Raw genomic sequence first — 23113 nt, forward strand, 5'->3', positions numbered from 1 at the left:
AATATTGTTTGGAAAATTTGGAAAAAATTTGTTTTTGAATTATCCATGTTCGAAAATAAAAAAAAATAAATTTTTAAATAATTTTCGAGGAAATTTTTTTAATATTTATTTTTTTGAGGAATATTATGTATTTGTTTTCTGGAAAAAATTTTTAAATAAATTCTGAATAATATTTGAAAAGCTAAAATAAAATTTACGTAAAAAATTATTAATTTTTTTCAGAAAATAAAAAAAAAACTTAAAAACCTAAAAATTATGCAAAATTTTATTTACAAATTTTTTAATTATTTAAATTTAAATTTAAATTAAATTTTATTTATTTTTTAATTATTATTTAAATTATTTAATTAATTATTTATTTTAATTTTATTTATTTACTTAAACTTTTTTTTCAGAAAATAAAAAAATCATCAAAAAATAAATTTTATTATAAAAAAAATTAATGCCTTATTTTTAGACCCTCTTTTTTATCAAGTAATTTTTTTTATTTAAAAAAAATTTTCTTGATTTTTAATTAAAACTAAATAAAACTTGAAAAATCAGAATTTTAGCTATGGGTCAAACTGTTTAACTTTTCTCAATTTAATTGAATGAAATTTTTTAAAATTAATTAATTTTTTTCTCGTCTTTCCCGAAATTCCATTAAAAATGCGTTTTTGCGAATTACCCCATTAACCTTTCAAGTGAAAGCAACGAGAAAAAAAAACTAAAAGCAACTCTCGAAACAACTAAAACAAAAGCCTTTTCATGCGAATGACAGGGTAGAAATTAGTTGGAAAACAGGTAGGAAAAATTTATGCTTGCCTGAATAATATGGAAACCACATCAAACGCACACACACACACACAAACAGGCGCGTAACTTGAATGTTGAATGAACCAGCATTTTGACCACTTTTAATTGTGTGCTCGAGCTAAAACAGGAGCTAAAATCATAAATTATTATTATTACTTTGTACGAAGCGGGCGAACGCCTGTGTTTGAGATGATGATGATGATGTTGATGCTGATTAAAATAGTGAACTCGCATTTCAGTGGCTCTGAGGTTACCGGGCGAGTGAATTATGTGTCGTTTCAAACAAGCAAAAAAAAAAAAATAAAAGAGTGGCAACAGCTTTTTACGATGTTCGTCTTTATGGCATTACTTTTTTCCTTTCGAATTCGGGGATTTCATTAATTGCGAGCTCGCAAAGCTATAAATAAAATTGTTTTGCCACATTTTCTCACATAAATTTTCATATTGAACATTTATTTAAATAATTTGTAGATTTCAATTAGTTAAAATATTGGCGCAGCAGGTGTTGTCGACGACGACGACGAGAATATTTTAATATTTAATTAACCGTTTTTTATTTTATTTTATTTTACGTCACCGTTTTTCGGCTCTCTCCCTACAACTCCTTCAACATTTAAGAGAAAAATTTCAGTTCACTTGAAAAAGTTCGGTCATAAAATTATCACAACTATTATTTCGATCGATTAAAATTTTTAAATTAATACAATTTAACATCGGGTAGAAAGAAAAAAAAAATTTTTTTTTCGGGCATCGATATTTTTTTTATGAAACGAAAAAAAAATCTGAGCACAAAAAAATTAAATGAGAAAAATTTAATTAACAACATTCCTGAAAAAAAAGTATAAAATGTTTAAAAAAAATCATAAAAGGTTCAGTTACCCTTCCACGAGTTTTAAAATTGAACGATTACAATGAAATGACACGTACGCTTTGATTTTTTGTTCAGCAACTGAGGAAGAATAGCAGCCAGAAAAAACGAGGGAATGAGTAAAAAAACATAGGAATTTTCCAACGACGTACACAGGGAACATAAAGCGATAACAAAATAATTATTTCAAGGGACATTTTTTCATAAAAAATGCGTTTAAAAAATTTTTGTAATAATGTTGAGGACGGAAAATTTTTGTCCCTATGCAAATTTGCATCCTGTGGAGCGTTTTGTATTATTTTTTGTTGTGCCACGGACGAGACAAAGGCTTATTATTATTACTTTTTATGGTATTTGCAGGTTATGAGAACAAAGAAGTATGAACGAAAAAGGCAAAAATATGTTTCAATTACTACTAAAATATTTAATAAACATATTTTAAGAATTTTTAAAATTTATTCAAAAATAAAGGATTTAGTTCATCGTTAAAGGAGTGACAAAAAAAATATTTTAGACAATTTTTCAATGTTAAAAGCTGCATCGCGAGACAGAAAAAAAATTTTTTGAATAAAAATGACCAATTTCCATGTTTTTGTTTTGTCTACTGTCTCGTTTCAACTCTAATCCGAATCTCTTATTTCACGTCTGCCATCGCAAAAGAGCAGGAACAGCAAGAAAAACACGGAAATGAAACTATTTTTAACGCAAAACGCAGACAGAAGTGAGTAAAAGTGATTAATTTTCAAATGATCTGACAACTTATGGCTCTTGTCTCGCATTTTTCCTTTTTTTTGAGTGTCTCCAGTGTGAAAAAAACTTTTCCAGACGACAATTCATTGCAAATTCATTACCGATGTAGCGTTGTAGGTATCTTTGATTTAGCCATGTGTGTTTGTTATTTCAAAATAGTACACAAGAAGACGGAAAGAGATAACTTTCCCAACAATTTTTATTGCTTTCCAGATTAGAATCACCATTCTCATCATCGTCGTTGTCGTCGTCATCGGCATGCAATGTCCGGCAATGTTTGAATAAAATTAGGATTATACATGGAAAAAAGCAAAAGTTTTGAATATGAGGGAATTCCGGAGAAAAGAAGCTTTTAAAACGAGAACGAGAAAAGGTAACAATCAAGCAAAAGAGTTGAATGGTATCATGAGGAAGAAGAAGTCGAGGAAAGGAGACGAGAATACTTTTAATTGAATCAACTTCTGTGAAATTGTTTTACCTAAGCAAATATTTTTACGGATTTATCTGAGATTTCTTTTTTGTTTAGAAAGCATCTGGAGAGTATGTTTCCTTACAAAATGTTGAAATAACGTCCCAAAAACTTTAAATAACAGTTCAAAATGGTGCCAAAGCATGTTCCATTCCGCCAGTGGCATAAAAGGAGAAATAACAATAATAAAAGAGTGCACATGTTGGCATTTATATGAGCTTATGAAGCATTTTAGAGTGGCATAAAAGGAGAAATAATAATAATAATAAAAGAGTGCACATGTTGGCATTTATATGAGCTTATGAAGCATTTTAGATGGCAAGAAATAAGTAAAGGGGAATGGTGCTTGATGGAAAGTTATAAATTTTAAAGTTTTTTTTAGAGTTCCAGGAAAATTTTAAAGGTCAAAATGCAAAAAAAAAAAAAATTATAAATTCAAAATTTTTCATTTAAAAATTGATTTTCGTCAAGATCTGTTTTTGCCAAAAATCAGGAAAAATATATTTTTGGCCCACTGTGACTTCATACAAAACTGTAAAATATTAAAAATATTAAAAACTTGAAGCATCAAGAAGATAAAAAATCATAAAATTTTCATAGTCAAAAATGTTTAAACTTGATCTTGACGAAATCTTGAAATTTTGACTAAAAAATAATTTTTGGCCCACTGTACCCATATTATTCAAATAAATTTTTAGAAAAAAACAAAAAAAAAAAAAAATAGAAAACTTTAAGGATCAATTCAAAATTTTCAGTCGAAAAATTGTTAAAATTAAGATCTTATAACAAATTGTGATGAAAAATTATGTATTTGCCCATTGTGACCCATTTTTCGCCTCAAACCTCATGATACCCTACAATCAGATTCGGAAAGAAAAACCAAACAACAATATGTTGATTATTATTTTTATTTGTCTCGTACTCCTTTTTATCTTGCATATCAGCAAAAAATAAAAATCTGTGCATCATCCAACTTTATCACACACATGCTGAAGTGGTTGTAGTTTGTCGAGTCGTCGTTTGGATATTTCAATAAGCAAAAATTCCTCTTAAAAAAAAGAACGAGTGAAAAAACAGGAGCAAAGAAGACCGATAAACTTTTTCCATGTTTTATCATCATGATTTTATACACTTTTATTTTTGTTTTTTTTTGCATATTTTTTGCTTCCCTCGAAACTTGCGAAAGATGAGGAAGAGGAGACAGAGGACAAGATCATAAAAGGATTTAAAGTGAAAAAATAACCATAAATTCATCTTTTTTAAATTCAAAAGTATTTATTATTATTGGATGTCTTGCTGCTTTCCATGTCCGGAAATGTAAAACTTTTCCGACAAAGTGAAATATTAGGAGGCAGTTTTCTGCTTTCGAATGCAATTTTTTTTGCACTAAAGGAAAATTTGAAAAGCGTGACTAAGGACTCAGTTATCAAAACCAATAAATAAATTAAAGTCATAAATTATGATTATTTTTTTCTCGTTCGGAGTAAATTTCGTTTCGACACATATGTTCAATGATTCAAAAAAAAAGAACTTTTTCTCGCTAATTAGTTACACTCTTCAACTTGACTTTAACAAATTTTTGCTCATAAAAAATAATTCGGAAAAAGGGTTCATTCGCGAGGAACCATATGCGATTATGTCATAAAAATCTAAAACAAATAAATTAACGGTACGTCCCTTCGACGTTTTTTTGGCGTGTTTCGAAAATTAAAAGGGGTTAAATGGTTCATACATGTTCTCCTCAGTATAATTACAGATAACGATTCGTCGTTACTTAAAATATTGCACAGGAAAAAAAGGATTCCCAAAGGACTTTCTTCGTATACGAGAAAGAGTTCTTTGTTCGGTTAAAAGTATTTACCCCTTTTTTTGCTCTTAAAGTCTAATTTCTATTATTATTTAATACGTCTCGAAGGACGAAGCATTTTTACGTCGTGCTTTGTTGTTATTTTGTCGAGAAGAGTTGCTTTTGTTTAGTTAATTAGAAAAATTACTTTTTGTGCTTTTTTGTCTGTATAACAAGGTATCGATGACGACGACTCAGACCATAACAATAGATGCCTTTTAACCCCTTCGTTATCTTTATTTTTCATCGCATCATCCCGAAAATCTCTTCCCTTCTTCTCTTTTTTCCATTAGTTTGCTTTTCTATTAAAACAACAATGATTTTTACGTAGCGTTAACCTTTTTTGCAGCAGTATCTAGATCAACAAATTGATGCCGACGTCAATTATTTTTATTAATTTTATTTTCAATTACGGGCCAGTTTTTGGGCATTTGACACGTTGGAGGACTTCCGAATGTTTCTAATTGGTATCTAAATTAAAATCTTGTGACTGGTCATGACATCAACAAACTGCTGCTGCTGCTGCTGACTCGTGTTGCAATTAAATTAAGTTAACCCCTTTTAATTGGCAGTTGTGCAAGAACAAAAAGGGTAAGACGGAAGAAAAAAAAATGGAAAAGGTCGAGAGTCATTTTTCAGTACCCATTTAATGAGGATAATGATTATAAATCGTAAAAGTCATAAGAAAATTATCGTTATGAACGGATTGTGGGGAGACAAAATTCACTCATTCTTCAGACTTTAAATGAATTTGTCCCAAAAATATCAATTTTGTCTGAAAAACTGAATTTTTTCTACTTTTTTAAATATTCATGAAAAAAAGTCTATCGTCGCCGAGTCGTCATCAAGGTTAGTATCTTGACCCACGACGACATTTTACTTTCTCTCAACGAAAATAATGCCAAAAGGAAAGGAAATTTAATTTTTGGCAGTCCGCCATTCGAATTTTTTTTTTCGTAGCTAGACAATTTTTTCCGCCTGAGACGAAAGTCAAGAGCAAAATAAATGAAATCCAGTTGATGGATTCCCTTTTACTGCAATCGAATTATTAAAATCGCTCTTCCTTTTTATTATTGGAAGCTCTGTCTGACACTCATTAATCGCTGTCTCAATGCTCTGTGCTCAGCAATTTTTTTTCCGTAAATCCTCTTTTCCACACATGACACGGAGGAGTCATATGTGAATGTCATCTCCCTTCTATCTGCACTTTTTTTTACGACTTTTGCACGAAATTACAAAATAAAAGTGATGTCAAGTAATTTATTAACAAACAAAGAGGCATGCAAGTCACTTCTGGTTTTTTTTTTAGTTAAAAAAAAAGAAAAAATCGGGGAAAATCGAATGAAAAATGATGATGAAACAGGTAATGTTTGATTGTTCCGCAGCAGACTAACAAATGTGTCTGTATTGTGTCGTTTTATTGATTTTTTTTTACACTTTTTTAATATTCTTCGTTTTTTTTTTGAAATACATTAAAATAAGAGTCGCGAGCACTTTTAAATGGAAATACGCATTTTCATCATTGTAATCACTCTTTTTGGTTTTTATTTTTGTTTTGCACACTTGAAGACGTTTTAATATTACTTCCATCGCAGCACAGAAAAGCGCAAAAGTAAATGACCTGGAAAATCACTCTGGGGAATCACGTCGACGGAATGAAACAAAGAAAGGAAATCTTTAGCGAAAAAGCTGCTGGTAACTAGGGAAATAATCCAACAAAAGAGGAATTATTTGCGATTCGAAAAAGAAAAAAAATAATAAATGATTGAACCCTTTCATCTCTCTTCTATTGTTTCACCCCCGTTGCACGTCATTATCTGGTCCGTACTTCATTTGAAGAGAAAATTTCAATCAAACTGATCAAAGTTTTCTGTAGTGGAAACTCGAAATCCATATTTTGTAACGAAATAACTCAAATTCTGCTTTAATAATCTTATAAGATTTTTTTTTTGAAGAATTTCTAGTTTAGTTAAAGGAAGGTTTTGGAAGAAAAAATTTTGAATTTTGTAGAAAATTAGGAAAAAATTAATTTTATATCTTTAAGGTTAGAAATAATTTGAAAATCAAATTGATTGCATACTTTTGGGAGCTATTTTTTTTCGATGGGTGGAACGAAGTTTACGGGTCCATTAAATATCAATAAAAATACGAAAAATCAATGCAAAATTTATTGCATACTTTTAAGGGCTAATTTCTATTTCTCTGGGTAGAACGAAGCTACGGGTCCGCTCAAAATAAGTAAAAAATACGAAAAAAACTCTCAAACCGACATTTATTTCAAACAATTTTAACGTGCAAAGTTTTAAAGACTCTCCTGTTTATCTTCAATTGTGGAACATCAAATATTTAAGTAAAATCACTCAACATTTAAGCGTGCCTCTAACTGATTAATCAGCTTTTAATTTACTTTCTTGTAATACCCTTGAGAGAACTCATTGGCATAATATGAGACAGGTTTCTTCTTTTCCTTCTCTTCGTGATGCTTTTTCTTGTTAACTCCTGATGTTAAATTGGTTAAAACTCGATTCAATCCTGTCTCAGCGAGCATTTCATGAACAAGAGCATCTTCATTTTTCACGACTTTTTGATTGTGAATGGGATTTTCGCCCAAAAGCCACATCGCCCGATCATGCATCGTAGCGTTAATTTGTACACAGCCCCAGATAAGCAGCCATTTGCCAGGCTTGTAACGAATTTCGTAGTTGTAATCCGGTAATTTTAGTAATTCTTTGATTTTTTCATTTTGCGAGTAGTACAAGAGATTTGCGATTGTATAGTCGTTGGTTTCACGTTTTTCCATGTAAAATTCAACGCCGACTTGTTTCTGGTTGCAAATTAGTCCCAATTGACTCTCGAACGGGCTTGGCTTGGTCTTGCAATGGAAATAAATGTGACAATCGTTGATGCGACGTTGCGGCAAGTCATAAGCGAAAAAGTTGATGCGCTTGTAACTTTTTGAAGCTGCGATGAATGCCAATGGTTTAAGGTTTTTAGGATAATTTTCATGCATTAAACCCTTAATGATGTCAGGGCAAGTGAAATCCTGGTTAGTTGTAGGTGCTAAAACTGGACATTTTCCTACCGCAATTTCACCAATGGCTGGTTGAGTGAAGAACAAAGCAGCAGTAGTGACGAAAAATGATAAAATTTTGAGCATTTTTGTCACTTGGTTGGACAAAAATTGACGTTCTTGATGGAAATTTGAATAAAAATGACCTGAAAATTTCTATAGTAAATTATTTTATAGGAAAATCCAATCCAAACATCGCACGTAATACGTCTTTAATCGGCAGTAATGGCCAAATAATGATGATTATCGTCCCTTTTAAGGAGCAATAAATAAATTTGAAGGACATTATGTCGAAATCCATAATGATATCTCATACTTTCTTATCGATAACTGAAATTTCCATACATGTGATCTTCGCTTCTAATAAAGCACAAAAGGACCTCTTTATACTTATTGTGTTGCCAAGGCTTGCCTTGCGTTCCGATATATTATGTTCATTGAACCAATTTCTCTTGAATGCATTGTTGGGTATTATCATCACCCAACCAACGCAAATAAGCATAAAGAGAATTTTTGTTAAACACTTCACACTTGAACAACTTCTGCTATACGAAGACGACGACGACGACAGAGACACTCGACGAAGATAGTCTTTGCTGCTCCAATGAAACGGAATCGACTTTATTCAACTCCGTGTCGGTATTTTGTATGAAAAGAGGATGTTGTGTCATCATAAGTCAAGCATATATTGATATTTTATTATTATTACTCCAATGACGACAGACGACAGCAACGTCTTGAAATCGGTTTTTTATTTTTGTTCAAGCACTTTTTTTTAAGAGGGATCCATTTTTTGTAATTTTTGGCAATTTTTAATGAAATTTATTAATTTCGTCTCATTTTAGAATTTAAATTTTACAAAGAAAAAATTGTCAATTGAGACATTTGAAGTGAATTTTAAGTTTTTCCATTGAAAATCGTAAAAATTTATGTTATTTTATTTCATGTTATTTTTGAAAAAATTCTTAAAAATTTTTGTTCTGATTTTTTAATTGAATTTTGTTACTTTAAAATACTTGAGCAATCAAAAAATATTTTTTGAGCGATAGAAAAAATCAAAAAATTATTTTTTTCAATAAAACGTCAAAATTTATTGTTTCTTAGTTTGAAAAAGCTAAAATAAACATTTTTTAAAAATTTCTATTTGAATAATTAAAAAAAAAATTATTATTAAATTAAAAATTTAGAAAATTAAATTCAATTGTAAAAAATTTCATTGAATCTTTCAATTTAAAAAATTAAATTAAATTTAAAAATTAAATTAAATGAAAATTAATCAAAAATTAAATTTAATATTAATTAAATAAATAAATTTTAAATTAAGTTTTCGTTTTAAAAATTTAGAAAAATTTTCTTGAATTATTTTTTAACGAACTAAAAATCGAGAAAAATGATTTTTGTGCGAAAACGCAACAAAAACCAAAAAGTCAGTAACAGCAGTTCCATATTTCTGCGAAGGGAAAAATAAATAAATGGAATGACTGGCGTTCGCCTGTCGCTTACTCGCTCCGCACAACAACCAACATATGTCTACCATGGTACCGTTTGCATGATTAATGATCTTTCTCCAAGTTTCATTTCCTGTTGAATGCATGATGTTGGTAGATGATTTTCCTCTTTTTTTATTCTCCGTCGCTATTTTCGTGAATTCACAGAAAAAAAAACAAATAAACATTGTGGAAACATTAGGGATTACTTGCAATTTTCCCTTTTTTGAATTTTCCGATGAAATTTTACGTGGAAATAAAATGAGAAATGAATAAAATAACATTAGAGGCATTCGGACATTCATTAATTTGGAGTGCGAAACAGCAAAAAAGGGGAGAGAAAACCCCTTTAAATGTAAAGGAATTAAGTTGTCAAGTTCATTTTCGATGAAAAATTACCAAAATTGTCCTTTAATTTTAAGAAATTTAAATTTTCAGACTTTTTTCTAAGAAGGATTTTAGAAAAAATCATTATTTTTGGTAAATTTCTACTCAATTAGTACCACACACTTATTCAAGAAAGGGTCAAACCTACGCAAAAACTCATTTCCTCCACAAAATACAAACAATTTTACATCATCATCATCATTGCTGCCCATTCGTTTCCCCCACACACCCAAAAGTAATCATAAATTCAGCAAATTCACATCATTTGTAGAACACACATAAAAGTTCGTCAAGAATACAAACAAATTTTTTTTTGCTTATGCTAGCGAAAATGAAAAAATATTGTGAGAATCTAGAAACAATGCAACAATAATTAACAATTAAAACCTTCTGTTTCACTGACATAAGCATTTTATTTCATTTCCGGCTTGATTTTCCTCCAGCGCTCTGTGTCGCTCGCATACAATTTTTATTATTTTATTATAATTTTAGCCTCGTTTTTAATGTAACAACTTCCATCATTTATTAACAAAAAAAAAATTCTACGAAAAAAAAGAGGAAATTTTAAATTTTTGCTCCGTTTTTCTCTGGAGTGTTTTTTTTCTGGGTTAGAACAGGAAGTAACGACATTAAAATGCAAATGAAAGAAAATTATGAAGTTGCCAGATTTTTGGTCTCATCTGTTGTTTCAGAACTACTTTATCCATATTTTTGCCGCAATTTAAGCCCTTTAATGACACTTTCTTCGTTGCGTTTCAGGAATTTGTTGCAATTTCAATTACAATGCCGCCGCATGTTATTTGTTAATAATCCGCACTTTCCCCTTTTCACTTTATGTAAAACTTAGTTAATAGAGAATGTTCAAACAAAAACATTTCTTTTGATCCCACATGCAAATGCGACACATTTCAATTGTTGAATAACGAAAAAAAAAACGAAAAAATGGATTAAATGTACTTAGTTGAATTTGATCATGAATACATAAATTTTTAGCATTACTCGGTATCTCTTTCGTTCTAATAATATTTCAATTGTTATGCAAATAAAATATTTTTTCATGTTGATAAATAACTCGAGTTATGAGTAAGAGCGGCAGCAGGCATGGCAGCAAATAAATGCTCAATGATGATAAATTCCGGTGAATTTCATATGTTTACAAATCCGAAAGAATTCCATTTATTTATTGTGCAGCAATTATTTTTCGTTTGTGTAGGAGTATTAAATAACAAATAACAAAAACAGGAGGACGCTAATATTTTTACTTCATACATTAGGAAGAGTACGCAAATAAATAATTGAAATATGTTTGCAAAGTGGAATTTTTTCGACGAATTTTTTGATGGAAAATATTTATTAGCTCACGAGAAATAGCTTTGAAACAGATTTTGGATGGGATTTTGACATGAAATGTTCATGAGTTTTGAAGAAATATTTTTTTTAATTTTTATTTGGCAGAATAGAGTTAAAATTTTGTCAATATTTATTTTTTTAAACATTTTTAAATATTTTTCAAATTTTTATTTAATATTTTCTTATTTTTCTTGACTTAAATTTGAATTTTTTTTTTTCTTGAATTTTTATATTAAATTATTCAAATACTTGAAAGTAAACAAAAATATTTTATATTTTCTAACAAAAACTAAAATATGGAGATTGGAAAAACAAATTAATTTTTGTTTAAAATAATAGTTAAAATAGAATTTTTATTATTTACAATTTATTTTATAATTTATTAATTAATTTAATATTTTTATTTATTTATTATTTATTTTTATTTTATTTTATTTATTTATTTAAATATTTTAATATTTTTAAATGTATATCAATAATTTTAGAATTTTTATAAAATAATAAAAATAAGTTTATATTAATATTTATATTAATAATTTATAAATATTTAATATTTTTTTTTATTTTTTAACCAAAAATTTAACCAAAACCTTAAAAAAATTTAAAATGACAAAAAAAAAATTTTTTGTTAAAAAATATTACTTGTTAAAAAGTAAATTTCCCTTAAAGCTGCCAATTAGGACCCACTTCAAAACGATCCATGTCCAATAAATTTGCATCATCATTCTCCAAATTGCTCGTAATAAAATAAAAATTCATTCAATAAAGAACCGAACGACAAAAAAAAAAAAAATGAACAAAAACAGCAGGAAAATTTAATGTGATTTTAATCCTCAGATCCATAACATATGTGACATATTCTTGTAGGTAGACTCAAATTGTACCATTTCCATGGGCATGGAATAAAATAATAATAATAATATAACAAAACACATTTTTTGAATACTTTCCAATTTAATAATCCTCTCTCTCTCTCGGTATGAAATTTTATACACTTTAGTCGAGAACAGATAAAGTACAAATTGCACAGACACAGACACACGAAATAATCCGTTTAGATAAATTGATATTACTTGTTATTTCACATTATTAGTAAAAGAGTCGTCGTTCTGTTGCTCTGCTGGCGTTGCATGAAAAGTGCATGTGTGTGTGTGTTTATTTATTTATTGCAAGTAATTTGTAATATTGGCTTAGCAATTATATTTTATTTGATATACTCTCTCCTTTCTTTGCTTATGCAGACAATTTTTTGTTTATTTTGTCATGCCGAGCCATTGTAGGTAAATTTCTCGTAAATTTATCGAACTGAATTGGATTAGAAGTGTGTCAAGATGTCTCTTAGTTTTCCTTTTTCCACAACGATAAAATAACAAAATTCATGGCTTTTACATCATCTATTCATCATCTTCCTTTGGAAAATGTATCCTTGACACATTTGAATGGAATCCTGATTTAATTTCCTTATTTCGTGTCTTCTTCTTCTTCGAAATTTCCTTTGCGCCATCATCATGCCGACACATTTTCATATCAAAAACTTAAAATCTGACACATTTCACAGAGTAAATTCAAGCAAAAATTTATGCATTTTACAACAATATATATTGAATTTTTCTCTTCCTTATTTTTTTTTCAGATTCCTCGACGATATTTCCGACGCTTTTTTTTGTACATAAGACGCACCGAGAAAAGCTTTACGGTACATTATTCTCCTCAACACATAATTTCCAGGTATTTGGGCATCCATAGCACTCTCGAATGACTTTTGAATATCTCATCGTTGTAAAAGTCAAAAACACGCCGAAAAAAGAAGGAAAAATTTAAATATGAGATAAGCCATTTGTAATAATCAAATCATGTATGAATGATTGATGTGAGTGACGAGCGTGTGTTTGCAAGAGATTGTTCTTGCTTACGTGGAGAAATATCGAGAAAAAAAATCGAATTTAGATTTTCTTCTGTTTTTTTATGAAGAAACGAGAAGAGAAAAATAAAAAAGGTAAATCTGTCTGGTAATTTTTCTCTTCTGTATCCTTATCAAAATATCAAGAAAAACGTCAGAAATCAATTTTCAATGACACACGTGGAAACTTTTCGATTTAATTTTGTTCGAAGAAAAAAGGTTGGGATGTGGGCGTCTTTTTTTTTCTTTTATCATTTTCCATCGTAAAATATAATTAAGGACCACATAAACTTTCCATTGAAAAAAAAAATAATAAATTACGATGGCAGAAAATAGTTTTACCCATTTTTACTCTTTAATTATCGACACTAAAGCATGTCACGGTGTCACATGTCAATTAACACAATTCCGTACTTTTCTTTTCTTTTCCTTCAATTTGCGCCTCTCCACATTTTTTTTTTGTATAAAATAAAATATAATGAAAGTTTGCAACAACAACTTTTTCATTAAAAAACAATTGAAAAGTTTTCATTTGAAAATGACGACAACGATGTTGTGCATCGCTACCTGACGGGCGACTTGCAGAAGTCATTAATTTCAATCATTATTATTTAATGAATTAAGGCTTCGTTCGTCGTTCATTCAAGTAACGACCATTCGTTAAAATAAAGTCATTAAAATAGATCTGCGATGAGTGAAGAGCACACATAACACCTGACGGGGGAAATTGTGTCGTCCTTGTCGATGATGGACACTGAAAAATTATCGTTTTTCGAAGCAGGAGTTAATTACTCAAGTTTCGACGATCGAATGGAAAAAGGCGAGGGATGGGAATGCAAGTGTAACACAATGGAATATGGAAAAGTGATTGACAGAACTGTCAAGTACATTAAAATAGTTATTAATGAAGCGTTTTAATTATGAAAGGAGGCATCTGATGCAGGTAAGTTTATACAAAAATGGTAAAAAATTTTAAAAGGTGTCGTTATTCGAAAATTTAAGCATTTTTTATTCAAATATTTTATATTTAAATTTTTATGATTGATTTTTTTTAAATTTCATTTAAAAGCGATTTATTTAAAAAAAAAATAAATCTTTCATTTTTTCATAAAATGGCAAAAAATATTAAACTTAAAATATTAAAGCGAAATTATTTATAAAATTTTTCTTTAGAGTCAAAAAAAAGTTTTGAAAATTTCCCATAAAATCGAAAAAAATAATTTATTTAAGTTTTTTTTTATATTTTGAGTTTTAAATTTTAACGGTAATTTTTTCTTTAAATTGACATTTACATTTTTTTATTTTATTTTATTTTAATTCTTCAAAATTTTTTATTTTAAAATAAAAAATACAAATTTTAATAAATTTCTAATATGAGAAAAAAATAAATTTAAAAGCCCAAATATTTAATTTTTAAAATAAAAAATTATGAAATGTCAATTCAAAAAAAAAAAAAAAAAAAAAATACAGTTTAAATTTAAAAAACTCGAAATATAAAAATAAATAAAAATTTGAAATAATTTTTGCTTTAATATTTTTCAAAATTTTCCATAAATTCAAACACTTTTTTTTTCACAAATTCATGAAAAATTTTCTAAACATTTTTTTTTAAATCAAGATAAATCACTTGATAATGCTTCACAATGAGATGCTGAGTAGCATCAACAAAAAAGTAAAACCTATTATTATTACATTACAATATTTTTCTATTGATCCTATTACTCGCTTATTTAAATTATAAAAACTTTCTCTTCGATATTTCCGATCATTTTCCGATATCATCGTATCAACCGTTTAACTACAAAGCCGAGTCCAAGGCAAAAAAAAAAGAGAAAATAAAATTAAAAGTTTTCATAATAACTACAAATAACTGCGTTGAAGTTTACTAATTGGATCGTAATTGTGTTATTTTTGTACTTTATCATGAAAAAATCGACAAATGTCCGTTTTTCAATTTTTTTTAAAATTTTTTACTCAAATTAAAAAAAAAAGATATTACAAGATTTCACTCTATTATTATTATTTTATCATCTTGAACGCCTCTTTTCTCTTTGTTGTAGAAGAAACCTGGCTCGGTATTGATTCATCAGTTTCGAAGAAAAGAAAAGAAAAAGAGAAGACGAAGCAAAAGAAAACTTTGCTCATTATTATGTTGCGTTGTTAGGTACCTTTAGTGTATATCCTGCACGTGTTCCAACTGCAATATTTTGCATATAATATGAGTAAAAGTTTTCGTTCTCACAAAAAAAAAAAAAATATAAAATAAAATGTTGAGCATATGAAAATGTTTGCTGCTCCGTGTACAGAAGGCTATTATTATTAGTGCCATGGCGTAGAAATCAATCGGGAACATTCATAAATGGCATAACTGGGAGTTTGTACATTGTTACAAAATTCGCATACTGCAACTTTGGGGCGGAAATTTTGCTGTAGGTATATGGAAATTGATACGATTGAGAAAATATCGAAGGTATATAATTTTCTTGTCTGCCTTACTTTTTTGCTAAGACTTCTTCTTCTTGTACTTTTACGTAAAAGTTGCCATAATAATTGAAACGATAAACCATTGAAACGTGAACGGAGGTAGAAAACTGAAAGAGGAGCTTCTTTTCTTCTTCTGTGCAGGTTTATCTTTTTTTTTTTAGAAAAATGTTTTTAAAAAATAAAAATTTGTATTATAGAGATACAGTTTTGCTTGGCCTCACTGAGAAAATGCACAAAAAGGAGGAAAAACTTGTGTAACTAGTTATTTCGTACAAGACAAGACGAAAAGAGGAATTTTTTTAAAGGAGAATTTTCTAGATAGGTACCGAGAAATTTTCGTGAACTTTGTCTTTCGTGCCACTTTTGTGTTTATTTTTAGTTAGTGCAAGCAATTATCGGGGAATTATAGCAAGAAAAAGTTGCATAATGAACGTTTGGGGAGAAAGGTTAAGCGGTCACTTCTAAGAGTTTTCTCAAGTTCTTTCGAAAAAATAACTTTTTTCTCAATTTATGACGTATAAAACACTTACGATGCCATCATCACAACATATGAACATATCAGAAAATGTGAGCTATAGAAGCAACACTTTATCCCATAAAAATCATCATAATAATCTCAATAAATAAAAAGGGGGTCTATCACATAAAAAAATCAAGAAACGTGTCTTTTCTGCAGCAAAACTCGAGAGTAGAGTTAAAAAGGATTATTTTATTATTACATTAGGTTAACCCCTTGATTCACTTGTGTGTGTGTGTAAAAAAATCACCAATTGTCATAAAAATAAAAGTCCTAGCAGAACATTGATTACCAATATTTTTATGATGCCATTAGATTCACTCCTTTTATCACACACGAGAGGTTGTAGGTGCGGGTAATGTTGTGTCGAACATTTTCTTGAACATATGTCGATGTGTGTATGTGTGGTATGTTAGAATTTATTAGAAGTAAAAGGGTGATCAAATTAATGTTCGTACTTTCTAATGTATTTTGGTAGTAGAAGAGTAATTTCAAATTTTATAACCACACTTGTGGTTTCTTTTACATTTATGACCATCCGACAGAGTCGCAATTCAGTTTCATTAAAGAAAAAATGTTTTTTTTAATACTTACCTTGCTGCTAGGTCTCGATGTACAAAGTTCATTTGCTCTAGATATTTCATGCCAGAGGCAATTTGAGTCGCTATGTACACTAAACAGCCATAACTGGATAAATAAAAGTTCAGTTAAGTAATGAAATTCAAGAGGAAAGAGAAATTTTAAGAGTTTACCTTAACGTATTACTTTGCACCATTGGCCCAGTCTCTGAGATGTGTTCTTGTAAAAATTGATTTAGATCACCGTTGTATTTGTAGTCGAGTACCGTACAAATTGGTTCGTCTTTGAGACAGGCACCCAATAGCTTGACAACATTCACGTCATTTAGTCGACTCATTTGCTTGGCCTTTAGTCTAAATTCTTTCCTAAGATGCTCCGATGCACCCGGTCTTAATGTTGATACAACTACTAAACTAGAACTGAAAAAGAAATTGAAAATTAGGTTGAAATTTGTGGAAAATGGAATGAGAAATGGAACAACTGTTTAATGAAATACAAATTTTGATGCTTTTTACATTTTTCATACTAAATTTAATTAAAACGAATGTCGAATAAATATTTTAAGCAAAACTTGTAGAAAATTCATTAAAATTTGCTTTATGGAAAATGGAACGAAAAATGAAACAACATCAAATTTACTCAAAAGTACGTTAAAAAAATAAGATTCTTTTGTCTGAGCTTTGTTATTTGAAAAATTCTTTAAAATTGTAGAAGATTTGAGGAAAATCATGTTTTGGGAAATGAAACGGAAAATGGAACAAACTATAATTTAGCTCTAAAAAAAGTTAAATTTATGAGATTCTTATGTTTGAGGCTCGTAATTTAAAATAAGAAAAAAGTTTAAGACTTTTTGTAGAAGATTTGAATGAAAATTATGTTTTGGAAAATGAAACGGAAAATGGAACAGACGTTAGTTTAGTAAAAATTACAAAATTTTTCACAAAAAATATTTCTCTTATTTAATCTCAAAACTTAATGAGACTCGTCTCAAACGCAGGCAATATAATATTAGGGCAAAAATATTCATTTCATTCATTAAAATAGTTTTCCATTCCACTAAAACATGCATTTAATAGCTGAAAACTTATCCTTATGCACTTTATTTATTTTTGCCATACAGATTTACCACTTTACAGACGATGCCGCGCCGAAGTAACACAATATGCCAGAAAGTAAGACAAGCAACGACGACGACGACGACGAGTGGCAGGAAAATTTAAGAGGAATGAACGAACAAACATTTTATAATTTTAACATTATAAATCATAAATTTTAATTTGAATACTTTTGTAAAACTAGAAAGCGTGTGCATTTGCTCCTGACTCGTCGTCGTAGCAAGAAAGACTTTTGGCAATTATTTTACATGACTCCGAGTTTAATGTGTATAAATGCTTCTCGTGTCTTTCGTTTTTTCTCGTAGTAGTTTTGCGAAAAATAATTGTTGTTGTTGTAAGTAAAACGCAAATAAGGAAACTATTAAAGAGTGGAGAGTAATATTTCTCAATGGGAAATGCCAAAAAACTTGAAAAACGTAATAAATGCTCGTTGCTAAAACAGTGTTTTGCTGTTAACTGAGGCCATATTTTGCTGTTTATTATTTGCCAGCAGCAAAAAGTTAATGAGTTTTTCTCGCAAATTATGATTTTTCTTTAATTTTGAGAGACTGCCGTGACTTCGCTGAGAGTCTCTAATCGACATTTTTCAAGAAAAAGCAAAAAAATTCGCAAAACTTTTATTTTATAAAATGATGAAAATTTACACGAGCCTCAGTCCCCTGCGAGTACATTAGACAAGTTTTATGTGTGTTATGTTGCCACATTTCACAAATTTGTGTGTATAAATTGAGCTTGTCTGTGTGCGAAAATTGACTTGATCCTCCATCTTCAAGTCTAAAAGGGGGCGCAATAAAAAGTGGAAACACAAATTTAATGCAAAAGTGTTGTTTTGTCACTTTTTACATATCAGAAAAAAAAGTAAATACAAGTAAAAAGTTTTATTTTTAGTCATTTCAATGAAAATAAAAGCCACAATCGCTTGCGACGACATGACGCATCAAATGAAAAGAGTTGCAAATAAAAAGCTTTTGGGTCAAGTCAGTGACATGACGTCAATAGACTTCGCAAGAAATGAAACCCAAAAAACAAAAATTTTTTTTTTTTTTTGAAAAATTGTTAAGTTAATAGAATTGCGGTTCCATAGACGCACATAATTTATGAAGAAAAGAAAATTTTTCAACAATTTGATTGCAGAAAAATTTCTCTCCATCCTACGTTGAAGGAATTTTGTTTGTTTTTTCTTGTCTGAATTTTTCAACATTTTCTAAACAATAATATGCAACAAAATAAAATATGCTCTAAATATGTACTGCTGCTGTACGACGACGACGTACTCTGGTCGAAACAATTTAATTTCTAAGTTGCCTAGAAGAGGCTAAAATATTATGATGTCAGAAACAGAAGCAGGTGTGTAGCCAAGTGGTTGCGAAACATGCAAAGGGAAAAATATCGCTGGAGGACGTCTCTGTCGATGAGAGGCAACACGAGAAACATTCCTTGCTTTATTATTTATTCATACAACGAAAACATTTGGAAAACAAAACAGAGGCATTTCTCGAGCAATTTCTGCTCTTGTGTTCAAAAAGGTATACGATAGACAGTGTAAAGGAGATTTACTGGCCACTAAAGGACTTGTTTGCATGTTTGTTGCAGTTTATGGAGAGAAAGAGACCGGCGAACGATAGTTTTATGTGAGAAACGCAAAAGAATAAAAAAGAAAGGAATTTTAAGAATTACTTTTGCCTACGAGGCATCTGTACAAGGTACGTGAATGGCGAAAATTTTCCAGACTGAATTATTGAAATTGTTTGTTTTTGTTTTCTGCTAAACTAAATTCATCCCTCGTCCCTCCACACAACTCACCTTAATCCCTTCGTTTCGCAGAGATGCAGTTCGCCGAACATGCCGCTGCCGAGTTTCTCGATGATGACGAGTTTATCGCGTGGGAACTCGACGACCTGCAAGTCGACCAAGTTGTCGGTGTCACACAAGCCGTTGAGCGATATGGGGAGCGTGTTGGCGGTGAAGTCGATGTCGCTGTAGGCATCGAGTGGCGTCGATGGTTTACTCGATGACGTCGTATTTGTCTTGATGACGGGCGTGGCAGCGTAATATTTCTCCGAGGGCGGAGGCGGAACGGGCGGCGGCTTCGGGAAGATGCTATTCAAGGTCGGAGGATTACTGCGAACACTCATGTAGCCACCGCCAGGACCTTTGGGCAGGAGATCTTGCATATGCGGTACGGCGTATTCTTGACACACGATATCGGGAACGTCTGAAAAGAAAAGAAAATTTTTTTTTTTGGTGAGAAAATTTTGAGACAGACAAACTTGAGGCGTTCTAATAAGTATCTTAATTAATTATTTAACTTAATTTTTCCCTTTTTTTTCGTCTATTTCAGAGATGAGGAACACAAAACAAAAAGCATCGAAGCTATTTATGAACTCATTAAATATTCATCTTGTATAAATTTTTCGAGCTTGTTTGTTTAATGTTCAGGGTACACTCAACAGGAAGACACGAACTTTTCCCTCCCTCTCTCTCTGAGGATTTTTTTGTTCTTCTTAAGAAAAAAGGAAAAAAAACTTGAGCAAAAAATGACGATTATGACATCGAGGCTGTTGTTTAATTTCCCTGAACGGTAAACACGAGGAGAAGTCGATGGAGAAGACAGGTACTTTCTTGTGTCGCCCCGAGAAAAGCGCGTGTTGCTTGTTAATAATTCACCGAACAGTAAGTATATACGAAGAAAAGCCAACAAAAAAGGTAACGTGTTGAAAAAATACAACATCGACAGGAAAATGAAAATTATATTATGATGAAGGTGCACTTGAGTGCCATAATTGCTCGAGTTGGTGCTACAGGACTACTACAAAGACTCGTAATTAACAAAAGTGAGATGATTTTGTAAAAAAGTTAAAAAAAGTTACTAATTGAGACATGAAACGTATGTGTCCTGTCGTGATTTCCCACTAAAAATAATCTTTTTCTGCGTTTTTCTTCTCTAATTGAATTAAAATCTCATTTTGGCGCACAATTCATCACGCAGCTCATGCATAAAATAATCACTTTTCTTATCTATTTGTCTCCAGCTTTTGCATTCACAACATTCGCAAACACAAAAGGGAAAAACTTAAAATTCAACAGTTATGACAATTCTTTGATATTTCAATTAAAAATTTATTTAAACTTTCCCCGAGAGAGAAAAGACACTCAGTCAACGACGACGACGACAAAAAAAGTTTGGAAAAGAAGCAAGAAGTGTATCAAGTAGAGCCAATTATAATGCAATAAATGCACACAGAAAATCCCAAAATTCAGAGTAAATTTTTTGACAAAAAAAAAATGTTTTTTACAACTTTTCGTCTTCTTCTACTTTTTCCTTCAATCCAGCAGACAAAAACGTAACTTGTACATATTTTAATTGGAAACTTTTTTACGGTCTGTTATTTGTCAGACAACCAAGTTTGGAGGCAATTTCAAGAGATAAACTTTCTTTTTTAAGTAAATTATTAATGGAGGAATGGCACTGAATCAAATAAAAATTTGTCTCTGTTGAATTTTTTCGTAAGTAATTAGTAAATTTGCTTTTTTTTGTAAATTTTGTCTTTATAAGAGAGAAATTTTGTTAACTTATCAATAATTCAACACTTTCGAAATACTAAACAATATCTTTTTAATAAATAAAATATTGGAAAATAATAAATTTCAGAGTAAAATTTATTGTTGGACCCATTTGGATGAAAGACGTGTCTTGTCTCGGTGCTGGAAAACCGAAGAGAATTGCTTTTATTGATAGCAATTAAATGAATGAGTTTCAATTTTCCACATTGGGACATTCGATGCATCTTTCACAAAACACACAAGACGAATGGAACGTGATGTGATAGACTCCGTTTGACTTTAAAATTGCACAAAATTGATAAATAATTCAGTTTTTCGGTTGTTACTTGTTGTCCAAGTCTTTTGAAACATTTATTTGAGGAATTCACTTGGAATGAGCAAGTACCACACACGTGTCGCATTCCGTTTTAGATAGCCATGAAAAGTTTTCAGACACACCAGTTGATATTTTAGTTAAAGTTTGGACGTCTAACTGAAAAAATGCTCAAAGAAATCGTAAAATTTTTACTTTTTATCATTTTTAGTGCCGAAAAAAGTGTGAAGGGACACCAAATACCTATTTGGGATCCATTTTATAATCCAATTTTTCATCCAAATTATGTTGAAGATACTTTTCTCGCTGTCACCCGTAAAAATTGGTCAATTTTTGGTACAATTGCTGAACCTAAAGGAAAATTTCCTGAAGAGATTTTTAGTTTGAGATCAGGTTTGGATGAATTTTCGATAACAGCTTCGATGGAAAATAAAAGTCTTATCATCAGCGTTGATTGGAATTGTTCAAAATTTATTCCAATTTTGTTTGAAATATCCAAAAACGAGATGAAAGCAAATTCAAGTAGAATTCATATAAGTCGAATCAGTGAATGTTTCTCAGAAAATGGAACTTTTAATGGTCAATCGGATATCAATGCAGATATTGGTCTTTATAACCAGGATATTTGGTATTTATTGAAACGCGAATTAATTCTTGATTCAAGACATTTGCGACCATATGTCTTGATTTTTGGTCATCAAAATCATCACAAAACGGAAGAAACTGTTAGAAAAGTACTTAAAGCCATTGGAATAATTTACTATAATGACTCACAAATTTTCGATAAGGAAATTTTAAATTTGTGGAATGCAAATTACTTGAAGAAATGTGAACCAAAATCATGTTACAAAAAAGCTCCTGTTTCATTCCCAAAATATTGGCAAATTATTGGCAAACAGAAAACATTGGAAAAAGAGAAAATTAAAAAATTAATGCTATTTTTGATGATTCTCATTCCAGTTGGAGCAATGATTATTGGACTTTTGACCTTTAAGTGGTTTGTTAAAAATTAGATAATAATTGCACAATTATTGATATCTAGAAGAAAAAACAAGTTTTCTACAATATCAGTTCGATTTGTGACTTGCACCATGATAAACGTTGTGAAGTTATTGCTTATCATTGTTCCAGTTTACGGAGTTCTGCTTTCTTTTAAAAACGCTTTAGAAGCCAATTTTCAACCTCAATTTCCTCCAAACTATGTGAAAAATACATTTTTAAAGATAAAAAATCAAAATTGGTTGATTCTGGGTGAAACTTTAGCTAATGATATAACAGATTTTCTCGAAGGATTTTGATGTTCGAAGACGAAATATTGGAAATTTTCAAGATCCAATTAAATTTGAAATAAGTGAAAATTATGAAGATCCCAACAAAACTACAAGTCAAGTAATATACAGTCGAAAAGCTAAGTGCTTCTCAGATCTTGATGATGGATATGGACTTCAAAATTATTCAGCAAATATTGGTTTGTACAACAACATTTAGTATTTGATGAAACGAGTAATGAACAACGATTCACGGAAGTTAGTGTCACAATTTTTGGAGAACATTACGAAAAAAATATGTAACAGAAGCTCTACAGGAAATTGGGAGACTTTTTTTCAATCACTCTACAA

At 30.0% G+C, this 23113-nt stretch overlaps 1 protein-coding gene across 2 annotated transcripts in view; it reads right to left on the minus strand.

Moving 5' to 3' along the window:
* Nucleotides 1-23113, minus strand: part of LOC134829920 (discoidin domain-containing receptor tyrosine kinase B) — a 188036-nt gene that overhangs the window by 11956 nt on the left and 152967 nt on the right. For both annotated transcript variants that reach the window (XM_063843216.1, XM_063843215.1), the window contains exons 11-13: nucleotides 19421-19832; nucleotides 16676-16921; nucleotides 16518-16610 (exon numbers count right to left, since the gene is read on the minus strand). In XM_063843216.1, coding sequence (XP_063699286.1) covers nucleotides 16518-16610; nucleotides 16676-16921; nucleotides 19421-19832 — 751 coding nt within the window. The remainder of the gene's footprint in view (nucleotides 1-16517; nucleotides 16611-16675; nucleotides 16922-19420; nucleotides 19833-23113) is intronic.

The sequence above is a fragment of the Culicoides brevitarsis genome, chromosome 2 (assembly GCF_036172545.1).
Source record: "Culicoides brevitarsis isolate CSIRO-B50_1 chromosome 2, AGI_CSIRO_Cbre_v1, whole genome shotgun sequence".
Taxonomy (NCBI): domain Eukaryota; kingdom Metazoa; phylum Arthropoda; class Insecta; order Diptera; family Ceratopogonidae; genus Culicoides; species Culicoides brevitarsis.